This window comes from Carya illinoinensis, chromosome 4 (assembly GCF_018687715.1).
Source record: "Carya illinoinensis cultivar Pawnee chromosome 4, C.illinoinensisPawnee_v1, whole genome shotgun sequence".
Lineage (NCBI taxonomy): Eukaryota > Viridiplantae > Streptophyta > Magnoliopsida > Fagales > Juglandaceae > Carya > Carya illinoinensis.
Genome location: NC_056755.1, coordinates 3,307,030 through 3,327,534, shown reverse-complemented (window position 1 = coordinate 3,327,534; position 20,505 = coordinate 3,307,030). Strand labels below are relative to the sequence as shown.

The window sequence follows — 20,505 nt, the reverse complement described above, 5'->3', positions numbered from 1 at the left end:
TTTCTTTCACACCAGGTGTTGACTAGGGGCTGAAGTATGTGAAATATATTGTCGACTTTGTGTGTGAAGATTTGTGTCCTACAGAGTACTATTCCACAAAGGTTGAAAAATATGGTTTTGTTTGTAGTTTTCGGCAGCTGAGTGTGTTCCATGGATGTGAGGGCACACGTTATAGGACTTTGGATCATTTTGATTCGCTTTCGCAGTCTAATAGCATGGGTTTTGGCTGTAACCCCCGCCCCTCGCTTGCTTCTTTGAAGGGAAAAAAAAGCCTGCCTTCCGACTACCCATCCCGGTCAACGGATGGATTTTTCGACCATGACGGGATGGGTGGATTGGCCAGGGCCGAGCTGCGGAAATCTGTTGCAGCCATATGGCAGAGTTACGTGTACTTGAACAGTTGACCCGTTGTCCATTTACGGTGTTGAGCCAAATAAAGAGAGGACCATGACTGCATAGACTGGATGGAAGACACCATTATTCATTCCATCGAGTGCACATTCAAACCAGGCACGAGTTGGGTCCCACATAACCCAATGAGGAAAAGGCAAAAGTAGAGAACCAAAAAAATTACCGAGGAAACCGAAAGTGGACAAACACAGGTGAAAATGAAACAAGATGCAGCTAGAGCTTATAGTGAGACGAGTAGCAGTTCCACCAACACACATAACATGCTGGACGAGTTTATAGGAGTCATAAAAGGTGATGGGGCTTTGATGTTTCTATGAGTCAAACTCACACTAAGTGGGGTTTAAATCAGGTGATTGTGTTCGATTGAGAACAAAGCTGAACTGACAGTGATGGCTTGCTCATGGTAATATCTAAAAGGAGATAAAACCATGTGGCCAATGTCTTCGTAACAGAACACAGCATAATCTAAGATCAACCATGACGAAAAGATGGCGACTGTAATGGAGCTTTAAAGTCCTTCTAAGGTAATAAATGTATTGAGCATAAATCTGGTTCAAGATAATAAACCAGTGTCTCAAAACATAATATGCATCACAAACATATTATCGGTTCCTCTATGGCAGTTGATCATCAGCTGAAACTGTGTCCTAGATCATCATTGTTCAGGTGTAGGGTGCAGAATGCAGATTTTATCTAACGTTACAAATAAAGGCCGCAGAGCACTGAAAATGTTAGCACATGTAATTGTTTCTGTAATAATGCTAGAAAATGGAGGTTTAGTGGTTTTTAAATGAGGTATAATGGGAAAAATATCTGCTTTTTCCCCACGGCAGGTCGATTTCGAGAGTTACTAACGTTCAGCAGAGATTTTTGGACCTTTGATACCAACGCTAGAATACCTGCCAAAATATATCTTGAGAGTGACACGAAAGATCATTTATCTTGGGAAAGCAGATGTCCATTTCAGAATACAACTAGAGGGGCCACCACAATTATTGCTGAGGCTCACGCAGTGCAGGAGGAAAAACAGAAGCAGAAAGAGACCCGACCAAGAAAAACTATTAGAGCAGATACATCATTGCTGACTACAGCAATTGTGTTCAAAAGGACAAAAGCAACCAAGAGCAGAGTAGCAATGAAAGTTGCATGCCAACTTCATAGCAAAGGATAACCTATTCTACTTCTACTTAATATGTAAGCTTCGTATATAGAAACACGTAAAGTGAAAAATCTCTCTGAAGCAAAACTCTCAACATTTTCATGACTTGCACGTAGATTGTAGTGAGGATTTAAATAGGTAAATTTTAAATTTGTGGTTTCATATTATCTCAATGAATCTTTAGACAGCTAAGGAAGAAAAGAAATAAACTAGAGGTGGAAAAGGGCACAAGTGAAGAGAGAATAAGAAATTGATTAGCTTTAAGGTGTCGAGAAGTCCAATGAGATGGGGAATATATTTAACTCGGGAAGTGCTTACATAGAAGTTTACGCTCTTTTTATAAAGAAAACAGAAAAACCTGGAAAGGAATCATGAAGAAGCGCATATAAATTAATGACATTTTCAAGAAAATCAAACAGATTGGAATTCAAAGTTCTGGAGTTAAACATATAAACTAGTCATTTTGTTCATTCCATTCTCATTACATTAAAAAAAACACTAGCCAGACAGGACATATAATGTGATGAAGATAGTCCTAACTACTAAAAACTTCCACTTGATCCTCCAGATGAAGGTAGTTTTAATTCTTTTCTAATGCATTCTAATTCATCAACCTACTTTAGATTTCAACATACCCATACAAACTTGAGCAATGGATCCTGTGACATGTGCCAAGGCGACATGAAATGAGACTAGGGCCACAATATCAACACACTTCTTGTTGATGAGATGCACTAGCGATATCAGGTATTGCAAACATATCGAAGTATATAGCAGTTCAATATATCTCCATTGACCAAAAGATGCTTGGAGAAGTAATGCAGCGATGTTGGCTATCATGGACAGGCCAAGAGCACGAACGCAATGGAGAATGTTCAGCAGCAACAATGTGTGTTTCTACTGAGATTTGGTTCACAACCTAGTGAGCTATGAAGTGATAGATTTGTGTCTTATACCTGACTGATGTAATTACGAGAACTTAGAATAGTTTCTAAAAATGTATGGAGAACCATGTTGCCTCAATATCCAAACCTCAACTTTCACGTAACCAATTCGAATGTAGGGGGGAAAAAATATTTATACCCGGAACGCAGCAGATTGTGGAGATCAATCCTTGACATATTCCAAAAGATCAAAACTCGAATAAAGAAGAAAAAGAAATGGATCCAGTGAGAGGAACACCCCCACCCAAAAAGAAGTCAATATCCTTACAGAGTAAGAGAGATAGGTCCAAAGCTGTATATTTCTGAAGAGGTAATAGATTGTTTATAGACATTAGCTAGCAAGTAAAATCCATGTATCAGACAGCCAGATTTTACAAACAATTTGCCCTTTCTGCGAAAACACAAGAATATATTAGATAATTAAAATCCCTTCCTAGATCTAAGAAGAAATTGGAAAAATATGACTATGAAACTCTAATGTCGCAAACAAACCGATCACCACTCCATCCACACCTAAAGGAGAACAAGATAATTAAAAAGGCCTTACACTATAATCAACACACCTCTCAAATTCTCAATTAAACAAGAAGTTAACCCCAAACCAAGCAATCTGGCTGTGCACAATTTCCACCTGCACATTTTACACCAAAAGCAAAACTAACAATTAACACCTCTTTGGTATATGAAGAGATTAATAATTAAAACAAACCATTTAAGACTAAGAAGCACCTGTTTTTGGAGACTTCAGTGATGCAGAGGTCAAAAGAAGGGGCAAACCAAATCCAGTCCCTATTGAATTCTTTCAGCATCTCTTTTCTCGTTTTTTTTTTTCTTTTTCCAAATTATACAATGCAAAAACCATTACAAAAGAACTCAGCCTCTGAAAGTGCCACTTCTTTGATGCCCCTCTTCAAATTTGTAGATTTAATGTCCCCAAAGTCCAAACCTACTGTCCTGACCCTTGAGAATCATCCTTAGCAGGAGGTTGATGCTGTTGCTGCTGCACTCTAGCATGCCCCATCTGCTGATAAATATGGCTCAAGGCTTGGGGGTTCAAAACCCCAATATGACCATCTTGGGACAAGCCAAGTTCCAACCCAGGTAGCTGCTGGTTACTCCCACCCAATATTGAGGTGAAACTCATAGGACCCATATTGCTGGCTGGCAAGTCAAATCCAGGGAAGCCAATTTTTTGCAGGTAATTTGAACTCTCACTGCCCAAATTAGTTGTCGATGGACCAGATGATGACTGAAACCCAAAGCCACTGACCGGGGGCCATAACCCTGTGGCCACATGGGGTCTCCCTAAATTCCCACCTACCATTGCCCAACTGGTCCTACTGCCTGACCCAATACTGGACCCCCCTAAATCATCAATCTTTTGGTGCAATCCAGCCGATAGAGAAGTCCCCTGCTGCGAAACAGAGCCCCCTGCCGCTGCTAAAGCTGAAGCCGGTATAGTTCCCGTTCCGGTGGCTGCAATTATCGACGGCTCAGCCTGCTGTAATAGCCACTGTATGGTTTCCCCATCAGATTTGTGGCCCAATTCTCTGGTCAATTGAAAAATCCGCGCTGCACATAGAGCCGGCATCCTTATCCGCCTTCCCCTGCCTTCAACTTTGGTGTGCCTGTCTTTGTTTGAGCTTCTCTTGGGGGCCAACTGCTTCTTGCCCTCTTCTTTGTCAGCAATCACAATCTGGAAGTCTTTGATTTCAGCAGGCTTGTTCTCACCCATGTTTGGTTGTTGTTGTGGTGGTGGTGGCTGAGGGGCGCTTAAGAAGTTTGGTACTTCTTGTGGCTGCTTTGCCGTTGAGCCCTTGGGATCCATGAACAGGGCAAAATAAGAAAAAGGAAAAAAGGACAAAAAAAAAAAAAGAAAAAAGAAAAGAAAAGAAAAAGGGGTCCTCTTTCTTTGATTGAAGAAGGTGACTGAAAAGTCGTAGACAGGTTTTCACTGTTTTTGGCAAGGAATGAGAAGACAAAACCCATATAATATTAAAATCCCGATGTGCCCACATTGTCCATTTTTAACTCTGGTTTTAGTTTCATTACGTGTTTTTTTCCTTTTTCACTGTTGTGGGGGGTTTTGACTAGTTTGATGTGAAAGTACCTTTAAGTCTTTAACTGCCAATTTCACCACCGCAGAGGCACACATGCAAATCCATTCCCACGTTCCATTGGCTCTCTCTCTCTCTCTCTCTCTCTCTCTCTCTCTCTCTCTCGCATGCTATTATTGCAGCAGCAACAATACACGATGCCATCTCTTGCAAGGGACTCAAGTGTCCACGTGGACATTTGGCTGTCGCCACATGGCAGCCTACGAGTGGTCGTGTAGTTGCTTCTAACCCACTCCAGGCCATCCTTCAGATATGTTAAGAAAAACGCGCACACACCCACAAAAATTAAAGCAGAAACGTAATAATGAGATCAGCAACCACGGGATATGGACTCGATGGGCGTGGTTGCAGATTTACAGTTGCATACAAAGGGGCGCGCAAGGTCTTGCTTTCATTTTCAAGTTTAGAGATACTGGAGTTAGGGGCCCTACTGCATGAATTAGTTCTAGAGTTTCCAAAGGTTTATGGGTCATTAGTGGTGTATCAATTGGATAGGATTGTATGATTAGACCATGCCTTTTTGTGGCCTTCACTTGCAGCTTCAGCATCAGGGAAAAAAAGTTTTTTTTTTTCTTCCCCATAAACACACTTTTTTTTCTAGGAAAAAGGGAATATGATTTTGTATATATTCTTAAAGAACCGTAGTTCTCTTCTTATCAATCATCTAAGTTATTTCCAAGATCATGGCGGTTTATATTTCATTTATAAAGGAGGTTTGAGATTGAATCTAGAGTACGTACTAACCTTATGAATTAAAAACATCTTCTAGAGATTATAGAGAAAGGAAAAAAATATACAAATTAAATTATGGCATGTAATTTCTTTAAGTTGTAATGGTCTTTGTGAAGTTGATAACATAATAAAGCTAATGTATTTTTGAAAGAGGAAAGATCACGTGAGTACATATATTTCTTGAGAAGGGAAATTATGTGCATAATATTCGTGTAGAGAGAGAGAGAGAGAGATTAAAATACATTCACCTACGAGAGGAATTGAACCCTTGGTTTATTATAACCGAGTATCAAAAACAGCTGAAGAAAGTGACAAGAAGTTCCTTAAGTTTCTCCCAAGACAAAGATGCCCAGTTTCATCAAAAGGGTATTCAATTGTGATTTGAATACAATTTTCAAATGTCTTAATGTTCCATAGATAATATCATAGCATATAAATACATAACACATGATAACCTACTTACATTGTGAATGCGAGCAGCCAATGTACCAGATCGAGCATTGGTCGAATGTAGGCCATTAATTATAAATTCCATTATAAAATCATCATGTGAGGGAATAGAAGCTAGCAGAAAATGACATGATAATCCTTGGTTCAATCGCTTCATGGCACCTCAAATTCAATAAGCCTCTTGTCTTTTAGCCGCTAATGGTATCTCCTTTTCTTTGAGCGAATATATATATAGTCTAATAGTACGTACTGCATAGTATTGTTCTCTAAAACAATCATGATCATTGAGGAGGTAAAACAAGCACTTGTCTGATGTTAATAAATCAATGCAAGTCTGAATTATTACCAAAGTTAAGACCATTGGTAAATACTGTTGGGGCGGGTGTGCGCACAAGATCATTCCTTGCGATCGCTCTAAAAGTAAACAGCTTGCGGAATTTGATCATGTCGAATGTCATTAAAAATTTGAGTTTGTCTTTCCTAACACCAATTAATTTTAGTTGATTTGAATCTCACGGTCCTATGAGATAAGTTTCATGATCTAGCAGCTAGCCCTTTACAACTTACACCCATATAAAGACCTATTTATAAGAAATTAAGCATCGGTTGGACATGAGTTGGTCCAAAGCTGCTTTATTTTCAAAATTCAAAAGTTTGCAGGTTGGTATGATTGGTCTTGATCCCTTTTCACTATTGGAGAATTGCAATCAAACCTAAATAAAGGGTAGGTCTTATTGATTTTACTTTGGCCAAGATCAGTGCGTGACAAAGACGCCTAAACCCCATGCTGCATGCAGCATGCTTTCAATGCAAGATCGAACGACAACCATATATCCAGCAAAAGGCCGATAACCATCAACCTAACAAATTGACTTCTGTTGCATGATCCATCCAATTCTTGGTCACCATTGTGGGGATCCTACCAATATATATTTTCTCTCATTGTTTTCACCTTTTCTTTTATCATGCTCTCAAGTACTTGATTACTTATAAGCAAACCTTAAGAATTTTTCTACAAGTCATATAAGAAATCATGAGAGCATGGCTTTTTCTTATTTTGATCTTCCTTTCTCTTTTACTAAATTTTAGCTTTGTGCATGCTTTGATGTAGAGAAGACTAACTCCTTTGTTATCTAATGATAATACTTATGGTGGGAATGGCTATCTGTGTGTTGGTGATTGTTTTGCTAGTCACATGTGCTTCCCACAATGGAGACAAGGGAGGCCCCTCTTTGAAAGCTAGCTGTTTGAAATATCTTGCACCAACATCGTCTGAATTAATTCAAAACTTGAATATGACAAAAAATAAAAATAAAAATAAAAAGAAGAAGCCAAAATGTCTTACATATCTCTCTCATGGGTATGACATTTTCTTAGAATTTTCACATAATTAATGCATTAGATATATTAATAATCGAATTTTGTAAATATTTTTATTTATTTATTTCCATACTCGTGGAAAAATGAGTTCTTCCAGCCTCCACCACATGATTAAATAGAATCCACAAGTTCCACTGATTGGATGAGTTCCAATATTAATAAAGCCAGAATCTCTAACCGAATGCCTTGTTTTGATAAGATGGACCTATTCATTATCTGTATGTCTCATCTCCCCACACTATGAGCCATCATTTTCTTTCTTTTGCTTCTAAATTTATTTTGTTTTGTTTCATCTTTTAAGGTTCTTACCCAACTTTTGTTAACGATTTTTTTTTTACCAGTCAAAAACGATTCACACATGAGCTAGAACTTCCCCCTTTTCCCCAACAACACAGCTCAATTTAATATATATATATATATATATATATATATGGCTAGATTTCTTCAATAATTTCATATGCATGAATCCTGATCATCGAAGTGTATGGCTTAGACTCATCAATATTCCAATATCCATCAATGAGCATATGAAAAAGCTGGTGTGGAGTTTAGTGGGCTTAATAATCCAAGAGGTCACCATCCGATGCATGTGCCTGATTGGCAATATACTCGAGTGGTGTCTTAGGATCAGCTTCACAGAATTGGATTTCCCCTTTCAATATAATGGAGAATTTAAATTTGTAATAATTTTTTATTTATTATCATTAAAGAAATATATATATATATATATATATGCATATCATGATCATCATGTGTATGTATGTGGCACTTTTTACTGCCTGTCCTCCACTTCCACCCATATGAAGAAATTAAAACTTCCAAATCTTTCTTCAAAGGGAAAAAGTTACATGACATGCATCGATCGAAATTCTTAGAGATCATGAATTAATTCACATGCAAAACAGTTCCTAAAAGCTGTGTGAGACTATTGTGAGCTGGCTAGGCGCATCTTCTATCATCACCACTTCTTTAATTTCATGCATATATGCTGATCGGTCAGTGAGACATGATTATTTAGGATAGATCATGATCCAAGATATATCTGTTGAAAATTTGAACATCTCAAATTCACTATTCTAAGATTTACCCTTTATAGGAATAACAAGAAAAATAGAAAAATAATAACAACACAAGATTTTACGTAAAAATTTTAAAACAGAAGAAAAACCACCAGATCCAAAGAAGAAAATTCACTATGTAAAAAATTATTACAATCACATAATTTTTCTTCTCACTCCAAATACACTCACAAAACTTCCCACTAGTAAAACTTTAACTTCCCACCTCTTTCTCTTTTACAAAAATGCCAACAGAGAAATTTATAAACTAAAGTCAAAAGTTATTAGATAAACTTTCAACTAGATACTTAAACTAAGAAATTAAGTCTCTTATGGGCCTATGCCTTTTATTTTCTTCACATCAGTATGAGACTAAAAAATGAGTAAAATAGTCAACAATATCCATCTTAGCATATCAAATATATTATTAACATAGATAATATATTAGTTTTTTTAATTTTGTATAATTACAATGAATTTCATAATATATAATATATTTAAATATTAACTTATAAATATTATAATTATATATATAAATGGCGAACATTTATATGTACAAAGATTCTGGAGATAATCATATTAAAATCAGGCCAATATATATAGTTATATATTAATTAATTAATTAATTAATACGTGTAAAAGAATCTGAAGATAAGGATAAATAAATGAGAGATATGATTGCTATGGGACCCATCCAACCACGTATCGCTCGATCTGTAGGTGTCCACGTAGAACCCCTTGGCAACAAAGCTCTCTGAATTAGAAAGTCAAACGAATGATGAGTCAATTTAAAATGCTTAATTCCCTTTTTTGTTTTTCAAAGGTGTAGTTAGAATACTTATGGTGCTTAATGATGGGTTGTGTGGCAAAGCAACCCCAACAACATTCTCTCACCCACCCAAGCTTTTAGAAAAGCAGAGAATATGTGCAATATCATACAGCCTTGAATGCTTTTCTGTTCCACCTATAGATATTATTATTGTGTTTTGTTAGCATTTTACATAGGAAGGCAGTCGTTAACTTGCTATAAGAAATCAAATCTGCCTCTCTCATTCTCTAACAGTACTGCAATACATGATGGAAATCATTGAAAGAATTAATATTGAATGATATTTGAATGAGGTCATAGGTGGCATAATTATTTTTTTGAGTAGATATAAATAGATTATATAAAGATAAATCTAAAAATTAATATGATTTTATCAAATTTATTATATTAATTTATAATAAAACGTTAATTTATAAATTTACTCTTGTACAATTCTTTTGTGAGGGTATTTTCCTTCTTTTTTCTTTTTATTTGCTTATTGTATCATATTTAAATTTTATTTGGTACTTCTGATGTAATTAGAATTTAAGTTTATTTCATATGCAAAGAAGTCAATTCAATTAATCATATAAATGACATTGGGCCGATTGTATTGAGAAATTATCTCATCTTATCATTACAACTTTTTCAAATTTTTACGCAAAATAGAATAATCAATTCAATTTTTTTAAATCTCAATTCAACTTTTTTAAATAACAAAACAATAATAATATTTTATTCAACTTTCAACTTTTATCTAAAACTATTTTATCTCATCTTACTTTCTAAACAACCCATTACACGATCCAACAAACATTCCAATTCAAAGAAAATATAATCACAAAGGGCTTTTTTCCCTTTTCTTTGTTTTGGGTGGAGGGGTGTTTGCCATTCTGCTCAGCTTCTGGAAGAAGGCCCAAAGTACATGCAGATGGGCGGATTGATCCTGAAAATAGAGAGGATTGCTGATGGTATTGTCCAAATACCGTCACCACATATCAAACCTGAAGCAACGGCCCCTGAATAATCCTCAGCATCCTTCCTATTAATTCGCTCCCACACATACAATATCACTGTCCCAACAAACATGTCTATAGCAAAGTAAGCTCCGATGTAAAATGGGACTGCCATAGCCATTGGAATTGGAATATACTGGGAGATCCTTTTAGGAATCACATCCCTCATGAGGTTTATAATCAGAGCTGCCACAAAAAACCCACAACACATGGCCAGGCAATGGTTCGGCAGCTCAGAGAAGCCCTCGATACCTAGAATGGCCATTTCCCTGAATATTACGGCATATGGTGCTTTGTAGGGACCATCAGGTGACCCGATATCAAAAGCAGTCCAAAACAACCAGAATGTAAGTGGGGCAATGATACAACCCATGGCTGTTCCCACTAACTGGCTCACAAACATAGACTTGGCTGAAGATAATGTGAGGTAGCCAGTCTTGAAATCTTGCATGAGATCAGCTGCAGTGGAGACAATTGACATCATAACCCCACAAGCTGCTAAGCCGGCTACAACCCCACCATCGGTTCCAACCAAGGAAGCAAAGATAAAAAGACCAATCTTTCCGTAAGTTGAGGCCAGGTTCCAATCCGTGAGTCCAGTACCATAAGAGTTGCAGAAGGCAAGAGCAGGGGCAAGGATGTATGAGCCTAGAACCAGATACCACTTGAGGGGTGGAAAGATGGCTGGTATTGTTGCTGTTGATATTGCAGCCAGACCCACATATCCAGCAGCTGCAAACCAGGAGGGGATTCTGTCTTTAAGAAATATCTCATCCCTTCTTCTTTGCTCCATTAGTAGTCTAGAACTTTCACCATCTGCTAATGAACATATTAAAGAATATCAATAACAGGTGTGTCACAATGCTATACTGACCAATTTCAGACAACAACATACATTTCTCACACTATAATAAATGGGCCAACATCAGTTTAATTTACGAAAGTAATGAATTTTTTATAGGTAAAATAAAAAGAATTTAAGCAATGAAATTGCAATTACATCTGTTCAAGTATATTTATTGTAATTTACCTGTGATAGTTAATGAACTCTTAACCCAGTCATATGCTTGCATTACTAAGACATAGTTGGGTGTCCAATTACCATTTTTCAAAATGCATTCTTAAAAAAAAAAAAAAAAAAAAACCCTTAGCAAAAGGATATACATGAATAAAACATGTAAAATTGACAGAGCCATTTTTCAAATAAAATTGAAGGCCCTGCATATCCTCTCACCTAGAATCTCTACAGTGACAGGAAGGTTGCTCTGTTTAGTGCTTTTGTTGCAGATTTCCTTCACAGTTATGACTATTATCTTGATCAAATTGTAAATACCATCCCCAAGGATAAGTGAAATGGCTATGAAGACCTGCAAGCAACATGACAGATAGGAAAAACCAGTTTAGAGAAGTCACAGAAAGATAACATTTCACCAAGGCATTGTAGAGAGATACAGCTTTACTATGTGGTTTACATCCCACCCAGGTGGCATTTTTCTCCTGATTGTACCTACAGACTACAGTTCTTCTCAAGGAAAACATCAAGAAGTAACAAGCCCTTCTGGGATCCTGCAACTTGTGTTAAGGCAAGAGATTACACAGTTCAAATAAATTTTTTTTTTTTTTTCACCCTACCTTGTATCCATAGAGACCTTTAAAATCATTGCTCTCAAGGTCAGCAGGGTACCAGTTTCCGGCATGTTGAGAAATAAAGGGCCAGAGGAAACCCCATGATATGATAGCCCCAAGAAGAACTGAGCAGTTGACTATATGCGGGCAAATAAGACCACAACCAACATAAGTTGGACTGAAGTCAAAATAAAACCTGCGTGAAGGAAATTGTTTTAACCATGATATGTCCAAAACATTTTTAATGGAAACAGCTCAAACTCATGAAGTTAACACGCATTAATATGTATGCATACGTAAATGCACGCTTACATTCATATGTACCTATATAGTATATACCAACAGCACACACAGACTTACAGTTAGATAAAGCAATACTCTCATTTATGGTTTTTAATTTTCCTTCTTTTGTTGACCCAATGTGCAATTACATTATCGTTGGGGTATTTGTTATTCTACATGGCAAGGGAGATGCAAGGTTAAATATTTACCGAACATGACAAACACCTCAAGCTAAAATACACTCTGATGACCTCAGTCATTACCCTTTATGTTCACCATACTCCAGCTTAGAGCACAACATGCAATAAAGCTGCAAATTTTTTTAAGGGCAGCAACAGGGGGGGTGGCGGGGGAGTTTGCAAGTGAGGGAAAAGGAGAACTAGGAAAGCAAAAGTAGAAGAATCTCACGTGCTCTTGTATAACGTCAGGCCAAGCGTAGGAAAATTGTCAAATCCACAGGAATCACCAATACCACTGAAGAACCACTTAAAGCAGCTCCAGAATAAACTTATGCCCAAATATTTTCCAAGACAACGGACTTGATTCCTGTAAATAGTTTAAGATGAATCAGTGAGAACGGCTATAGTTCCATTTAAATATACAGCACACATTAAATTGGATATGCATATGCAGGCGCAAGGTGTTTGTGTAATGATCCAGTAAGGTGCACTAGAACCAGAATTGAAAATCCCAATAAGTTGAGCAATGTTTATGATTTAACAGAATTTTCTCCTTTTAGCAGTGCCCTGAAAGCTGTGCAATATTGTTGCATATAGACATCTCATTCTTTATTATATATCATTGTGTAATTAGGTGTCTCTTTTGTATACTTCCTGAGTACATGGGCTTTGCCTAGTTGCATTCGTTCAATAAAGTTTATTACTTATCAAAAAAAATATATATCATTGTTTGCTTTACATTTACCATCTCTAGACATCTCTAGAACTTACCCTGCAAGCTCAGCTCCTGTGTTTGTATGAAAGCTATTTATCAACATTGCAGTTGCTGTGCCACTAGGATACGTAAGCTTATAATCCATGACCATAACCTAAAAGCATGCAGAGAAATATGAGACAATAAGCTCCGAGAGAGAGAGAGAGAGAGAGAGAGAGAGAGAGAGAGAGAGAGAGAGAGAGAGAACGGTTCTTACTGTCAATTACACACTTAAACAGAGGTGGTATATGCAAAAGAGTTCCAGAGGAAAGAAATCTCATTTGCTTGTATTAATTAAAAATTTGTTATGACGAACACCAACAGAATTAACCCACAAATTCCAGCTCTTTGTTCTATAGTAAGCAGGAATGATGAAGTGCGGCTAAGATCTCTAACGTCCCAAATCAATATTAAAACAGTTAACTAATCCTCTAACAAGCTTGCTTGATAGTAAATCATAAGCAGTTTAATAACCAAACTATTTGCTTCCATCCAAAACCAAATTGGACTTCAACTTTTGCACATACAGAAATGATTTCACTTGAAAAAAAAAAAAAAATCAACGAAAGCCAAACAATGTTGAGATTTACAACAGCAGAAACTACCTTGCGAAGTGGAACAAGACTAAAAAGGCCAAGGAAGCTGACGACAAACATAAAACCAATCATCCAAACCAGGCCTGGGTTCTTAACATCTTCAGCCCGGTTACCAGGATAGTCAGCACCGATGAGCTTGTAAGTTCTCTCATCCATTGCAATCATATATGAACCAAATCCCCCTGCCGTCAATGGGAGATCCAGTAAATTAGTAACATAATTAAGAACCGCAACATAAAGGCCCCAAATTCGGAAAAATGTACAATGTCATGAAGATTGAAGGGTATTTAGAGTGTAGAAAAGCTATCAACGGTGAGGCAAGTTCGGTACTTTCCTTTTACATCGTCTAATTCTGAAAGCACAAGAATTACAAAGTGTGCATTTCAAATTATACTACTGAATAATTCTTCAACTGCAGCCCTTGGGAGCTACATTGCACAGCTTTCCCACATTATTTAGGCAATCATAAGCTCTTGATAATTATAAACGTCCAATTAATTTTCTCAGAATTGATACAATCCTAAGATTTAGTTTTGTATCCAAAATTACTCCACGAACAACAACCCTTTTTTTGCTTTTCTTTCTTTTTTCCATTCCGTTTGGAGGTACAGAAATGTGGAACTTCATCGTTAAGTTATCTAACAAAATAGAGGACAAAAACTGAAAATCAACACATGCATTTTAGGCGTGCATTATATCTGGGTGTATTTTTGGATGTGGGGTTACCGCTAAATGCGAGGCCATAACAAGCAACGACGCAGGTCTGGATAACGGTGTTCTCCTGCCTCGTGAAGGGCTGAACCGAGAATCCCAACTTGGACAAGAAGCTAGTCCAGGACTTGACGAAGAAGAACCCCAGCAAGCCAGCGGCAACGTTGAGAGACGGAATTATCCCGACCGTCAGATTGAGCTTATGGGTGATGATGCAGAAGAGGGTCCCCAACAGGGCGCTCACGGACAGCCCTCTGATCGTGATCTGATCTTTCCACTCCGGGATAAGCTCCGTTTCCACGGCCCCGATCCCCTCGGACTCCTCTAGAAACGGCTCGGATATATCCACTGACGCGCTCTCCTTGCCCATGATATTCTTAACCTGTCCTGGGTTGCGAAATCCGTATGATGTGAGAGCGCAGTACGTATATGGGATGGAGATTGGGAACAGCGAAAGGTAGCTGAAAGAAGGAACGGGCCAGTTCGCTGCAAACTAGAATGTTTGGTGGGAAAAGCGTGGTTAACGACGAAGGTTTTCGGAATTCTTAATTCTCGATTTTCGAGGTCTGCAGACTCTGCGCTGTGCATTTACGTATGAAAATTGCTCAATTCCATGCTTTCTTCTGGATTGGGATTGCTTGCTTGCCTGCCGAACGCGGTGCCGATAACGATCTTTGCGGCACTTGATGGAAAAATATAATTCTAATTATAATCGTGTATTAATTTATATATTAATTTAATATAATTAATTAAAAAATAAATTTTATTAAAAGTGGTATTAATTTAAATTTTAAATATAAAATAATCAGTATTAGTATATAAATTAATACGCGATTTTACTTAAATATAACAAAACTCCTTATTGATTATTAAGACGCATCACTGTTTATCATTTGAATAATGGGTTATTATTTTATTATTATTATTTATTTATTATTATTTTATTTAGTTTATTTAATTTTTTATTTTACTTAATAATTAAGAAAATGAGTATTAATAAAGTTATATATATTTTTAAATTTTTTAGTGATTAAGGATGTTTAAAAAAAATTTAAAATAAAAAAATTTAAAATAAACTTAGATAGTAGATAGTTAGTATCACCCTTACAACTTTTCCTCGAAGAAAAATATATAAAACTATTTATGCTATATATTTTTTTTAAGAAAAAATAACATTTTAATTAGTTAGACCGAATTTATTGTGCTTTTAATTATAGTTAATGTGTTTGCCGCCTGATATTAGATATTGGGTGGGATGAAGTATAAAGATAACGTGCATGAATTTATCTAGTCATTACCAATTGATTGTAGTTTTAATTATAGTTAAAGAGTTTACAGCTTGATATAGTAGGGCCAGACAACCAGACATCCTTTCTCATCTACCTGTTTATGTTTGTTACGTTTCATGGGCGAATTTTCTTTGTATTATTTGGTTTGACGATCTTAATAATGTTGTTTTGGTTGCTATTATTTGTGTCTGTGTGGACAAGATTGTTGGGGTATTTGTTTGAAGAAATTGATTTATATAGCAAATTTTGTAGTCTAAGTTTTTTTAAATTTAAATATAATTGATAGGGAAGTGCTAAAACCATCATAAAAAAATTTTATAAAAATAAATTTATAAACTGATATAATTTTATATGATACGTTAAATATATTTTATAATAAAATAATTTTATAATTTAATATATTATATTAAATTATTTTAATTTATAAATTTATTTTTATGAAATTTTTTGTCATCAAAACATCATATACGGTTGGCAAAGCATTTTCAATTTAAGATAGGAATAGTTATGACACGGGCCTAATCAATTTTAAGTGGGCTCAATCAGCCTACATTTGGAACCAAGCCCAAATATGGTGTCGGTTTGCGACAATACCACAACGATTTGTGTTTGGGAATGGCGAAGAAATAAATCGAATGCATTAGCATAGAAAGCCATAGAGAAGCTGACATAGTTGCTCACAAATTGATAAACGTATGCAACGCTTGATGATGCAGAGAAGATATGTACGGAGGAAGGATCGGATTGTATTCGTAATGACTTAATTAAGGATAAATTTTGTATGGACTCTATTTCATGAATGAAATGTGAACGTTACGATGCTGATTTAAAAAAAAAAAAAAAGGGGTGGGCCTGACCGACTTCTTAAGGCTATGTTTGGATGTCTAACAATTAATTATTGATGATGTTCATAATTTTTTTTAACTTTTTATAAAAAGTTAGATGTTGTGAATTGTTAAAATGAGAGAAAAAGTTTCAAGATAGAGAGAGAACGAGAGAAGGCTTCTTATCTTTTCTTGTTTTATTTTGATATCAATATACCCATATATATAGGGTTATAAAAGTTTTAATTGACGATTACGACTTGATCAATTACGACGGTTAAATGTGGTTATATAATATAAGATGGTTTACAACACTTCCCCTTTGGATGACCATATTTAAAGAATATGCCTCGTTAAAATTTTGTCAAAGAAAAATACTGTGGGAAAAAACCAATGGCGACGGAAAAAGAGTACAGTATTCATGTGTACCGTCAAATGTTTTAGGATTGCCTCATTAAAACCTTACAAAGGAAAACTCAGTGGGATAAAACCTTAGCGAAGGAAAAAGAGTACAATCAGCACAAGTCTTCAAGGCATTACTTCTCCTGAAAAATGCATGATAATATGTCTTCAAATCTCCACATTCTAATATTCTACACAATCTTCTTAAATGTTACAGTTGGTAATGATTCAGTGAATAAATCAGCCAAATTATTACTTGACCATATCAATTTCATATTTCTTCTCATGAATTGCAATAATATTCTTGTGTGGATCTGAAAGATAAGTCGTATCTGTATATCCAACTAATTGTGGACTTGATCTATGTTGATAAAATAATCACATATTCAGGGTTTCAATTGCATTGAGATAAGGTACTTCAGGATTAAGAATTCCTTCATCGTCTTCACAAGGACGAAATGGATCTTTCTGCTTATCAAATTATCGAGCAACCATTGGAGTACTCAGAGGATGAGTTTTGTCCATATAAAAGTACTTCAAGACTTTATAGTGAAATTCACTATATTAATTCAAGATCATTTTAACATTAAATTCATTATTCTTCTGGAGTTGTGCTCTTCTGAAGTTTTTATAAATAACACAATTAGTGAAGAATTCATTAATATTAAGCCGCTAACCTCATTTTTCAACAAAAACGGTGGCCAGCTTTTTAGATCAGACAAGCACCGTAGATTTTCAGCTCTTCTGTAGCTGTCAGGCGCCGCATAGTTATGATTCTATATCTTTTATCTCTTGTCTCTTGTTTCACGAGAGATGCTGTGAAGCAATAGAGATTCTTTGTCATAATTTTCTCTATAAAAGATATATTCAGCTCATCTTCATTTGCATCTCATTTTCTTCCATTTTCTGTAATTATACTGCATTCTTACTCTGCAATCTCTTTCTGTATTCTTATTCTGCAATGGCTCAGCAATTTTCTGATGGCCAATATATGAGGTATTCTGCACCTTGTTCATCAGTTGTTCCTGTTTCTACCACAGGTACTATAATGCAATACAATAATGATCTGACTAATAAGTCAGATAATGAAACTATCTACGAGCTTGTGAGTTTCAGTACCCGATACTTATCACCATTGTAGCATTTTTTCAGCGACTGCAATCTAAAACTTGTGGGGTTGACAAACTCCACGAGAATATTTCTATCCTTCAACGACTTCTTCTGGAATCCAACATGAAGATAGGAGCAATAAAGTAAGAGAATAGGAATTTAAAATATTTGTTTAAATCTTTTTTTCGATTGCCTACTCCTTTAGATAAGGATGCAATGCAGATTCTTAAAAAACAAGAGCGTTTAAAGAATGAGGCGAAATGCCTCAAATTTCTGTAATTTTTCTTTGATATAATAAAATAATATTTCACAAATATTCATATTTGTATTTCTATCTTCTGATAGATGTTTTGTGTGCTCTATTTTATTTTTTCTTTAATAATACACACTTCTTATCAAACTCGTAATATGAATCTGAAATACTAATTGTATTTAAAAGATGGTATTTCAGAATTAATAATATCATCCATATTTCCCTTGAAGCTGCAAGAGTTTTAGATTTATATTTCAAATATGTGCAATTTTCATAAGCTATTCTGGAGTTTCAATGACATTTAAATCATATATATAAACTGCAATAATAGCTTGTTTCCATTTGCATTTGGGTTGTTTGAGATCATATAAGGATTTTTGAAACTTGATAGAATACATATTTTTAGATGTATTCAGATTAGAAGCTTTTTCTATCTTTCAGGGATTTTCATATATATATGTCATGATCCAATGATCCATATAAATATGCAGTTAATCATGCATATCCAAACTTTCGGTAACTTTCAAGCTAATAACAACCTCAATATAATTTCAACTACTTTAAAAGCATATCAATATTGTTTATTCGAGAAACCGACTTGTGATTTCTATATCACATTTTTAGATTAAAAGATTCAGGCATTTTATATCATGTATATAAATATCCATTGATATTTAACAAACATCACCTATTTAGGTATTTGGATTTCGAGTCCATATGTATAACATTTTACTAGTGATTATCAATTCTGTAGGAATTGTCTGAGAGAAACTGACTCGTGATTTATATATCACATTTTCATTTCCTTTATATAAATACCCACTGATATTCAACAAGTATCACCTCTTTAAGTGTTTGGATTACGAGTCCCGATGCATCATATTTTACTAGTGATATCAATTATGCATTAATTGTTTCTTTCAAATTTGGCCAATATTTTACGTCGATATTCTTCGACGATTCTTGATTTACCTTTTCCATTACTTCTGGTAATGTCAATTGCCATCTTATATGGAAATATATTGTCGACAACGATTTTATTTCTATCCATAATTTCTCCAATATTCATGAAATGTATCGAAATCTCGTTATTTTCATGTACCTATCCCTCTTCAAGGGAAGATATTTTCATGAAAAACCTCTTCAGGAGGCACTTTTCAAGAGATTTATACTCTTCAAGAGTTTATATGGAAGAATTTTATACAGAAAATTTGAATGGACTTTATTTCTTGTTTTGTGGGTATGGCCTCTTCAGGAGCACCAAATTATTTGTGTTTTTCTCTTTTAAGATGTTCTATCTTTTGTATCAATAGGTCTCACATGCCTTTAGACATGTCTTATGTTCATTAGACTGCTAAATTTCTTAATTGTCCTTTGGGGACTTCAATCATCGTTGAAATTTTTAGCAGCTAAAATATGAGATATTTTTATCTTATTTCATCTATAATTTAATTATCATCTGAACTTTCAGTTCATTTATGATAATCAAGATAACGTCGAATTATTTCATTTTTTATTTGCTTCTAGCAAATTTTTTTTCCACTCCTGGTGGTAAGCCTTTATAGTAAAAGAATATTCTGATTCTTTTATGGACGTCCATATGAAAATAATTCGACTAATCGTAATTGATTTTGAATGATCAAGATAATCATAAAAAGATACAAATATTTTGATTCATATTACTTTTGATGCATCATAATATTTTTGATTCATATTACTTTTGATGCATCATAATATTTGATTCAATAGTTGTATAATATCATTTCAAAGAGAAAGCTAGTAGTTTTTCCAATACGAGCTTCTAACCCTAAATCATATCACGTGTAATCTCTTAGTTTCTTTAAATAAAACGAATCATTTTTTTTACCTTAGGGAATAAAATGATATAAATTCAATATCATTCACTGTAGGGAATGATGTAGAACTATTAGGACGTGACTAATGATTTATTATCAAAAACTCATTATTTTTCTTAGCCAATAAAGACCAGATATAAATTTAGAATATATTGTAAACTTTTACACCTGATATTGCTATTTCAGGAGCATACTCGATATTGCTATTTCGGGAGCATATTTGAAACATTCATTTAAATATATATTCTTTATAGGCTTTTCTGTACACAATTTTCAATTATACAACTTCAGGTGCATTAATCATAATGAGCTTTTGGTACACGATCTTTTAGAGATGTTCAATTTCTATTTCAATATGAAATTTAACATCAATAATTCATAATAAGTATAAAAAGTAAATAGAACTAGTATATAAACTATGAGAATAGAAATTTACCACAGATATAACTGAAATGTAAATTATCTAAATTTTAATTCACCATAGATATAACTGATATATAAATTATGTGAATAAATATAGAATTTTATCAAGTAATAGTAATGAATAT

General features: G+C 34.9%; 2 protein-coding genes across 3 annotated transcripts; both read right to left on the bottom strand.

Annotated features, from left to right (window-relative positions):
• Positions 1 to 2,795: 2,795 nt before the first annotated feature.
• Positions 2,796 to 4,480, bottom strand: LOC122308074 (transcription factor TCP20-like). The gene is made up of 2 exons (XM_043121236.1): positions 3,244 to 4,480; positions 2,796 to 3,145 (listed from the first exon to the last, which is right to left on the bottom strand). The coding sequence occupies exon 1, from the start codon at positions 4,340 to 4,342 to the stop codon at positions 3,461 to 3,463; it is 882 nt and encodes a 293-aa protein (XP_042977170.1). The 5' UTR covers positions 4,343 to 4,480; the 3' UTR covers positions 2,796 to 3,145; positions 3,244 to 3,460.
• A 5,330-nt stretch (positions 4,481 to 9,810) lies between these two features.
• Positions 9,811 to 14,913, bottom strand: LOC122307511 (probable metal-nicotianamine transporter YSL6). 2 transcript variants are annotated; one of them, XM_043120426.1, is made up of 7 exons: positions 14,239 to 14,913; positions 13,522 to 13,694; positions 12,934 to 13,031; positions 12,392 to 12,529; positions 11,708 to 11,897; positions 11,310 to 11,442; positions 9,811 to 10,894 (listed from the first exon to the last, which is right to left on the bottom strand). In XM_043120426.1, the coding sequence occupies exons 1-7, from the start codon at positions 14,591 to 14,593 to the stop codon at positions 9,957 to 9,959; spliced, it is 2,025 nt and encodes a 674-aa protein (XP_042976360.1). In that variant the 5' UTR covers positions 14,594 to 14,913; the 3' UTR covers positions 9,811 to 9,956. The 2 variants fall into 2 exon arrangements, with proteins under 2 accessions (XP_042976360.1, XP_042976361.1); XM_043120427.1 differs by having other exon boundaries at positions 9,811 to 10,891.
• Positions 14,914 to 20,505: the final 5,592 nt, after the last annotated feature.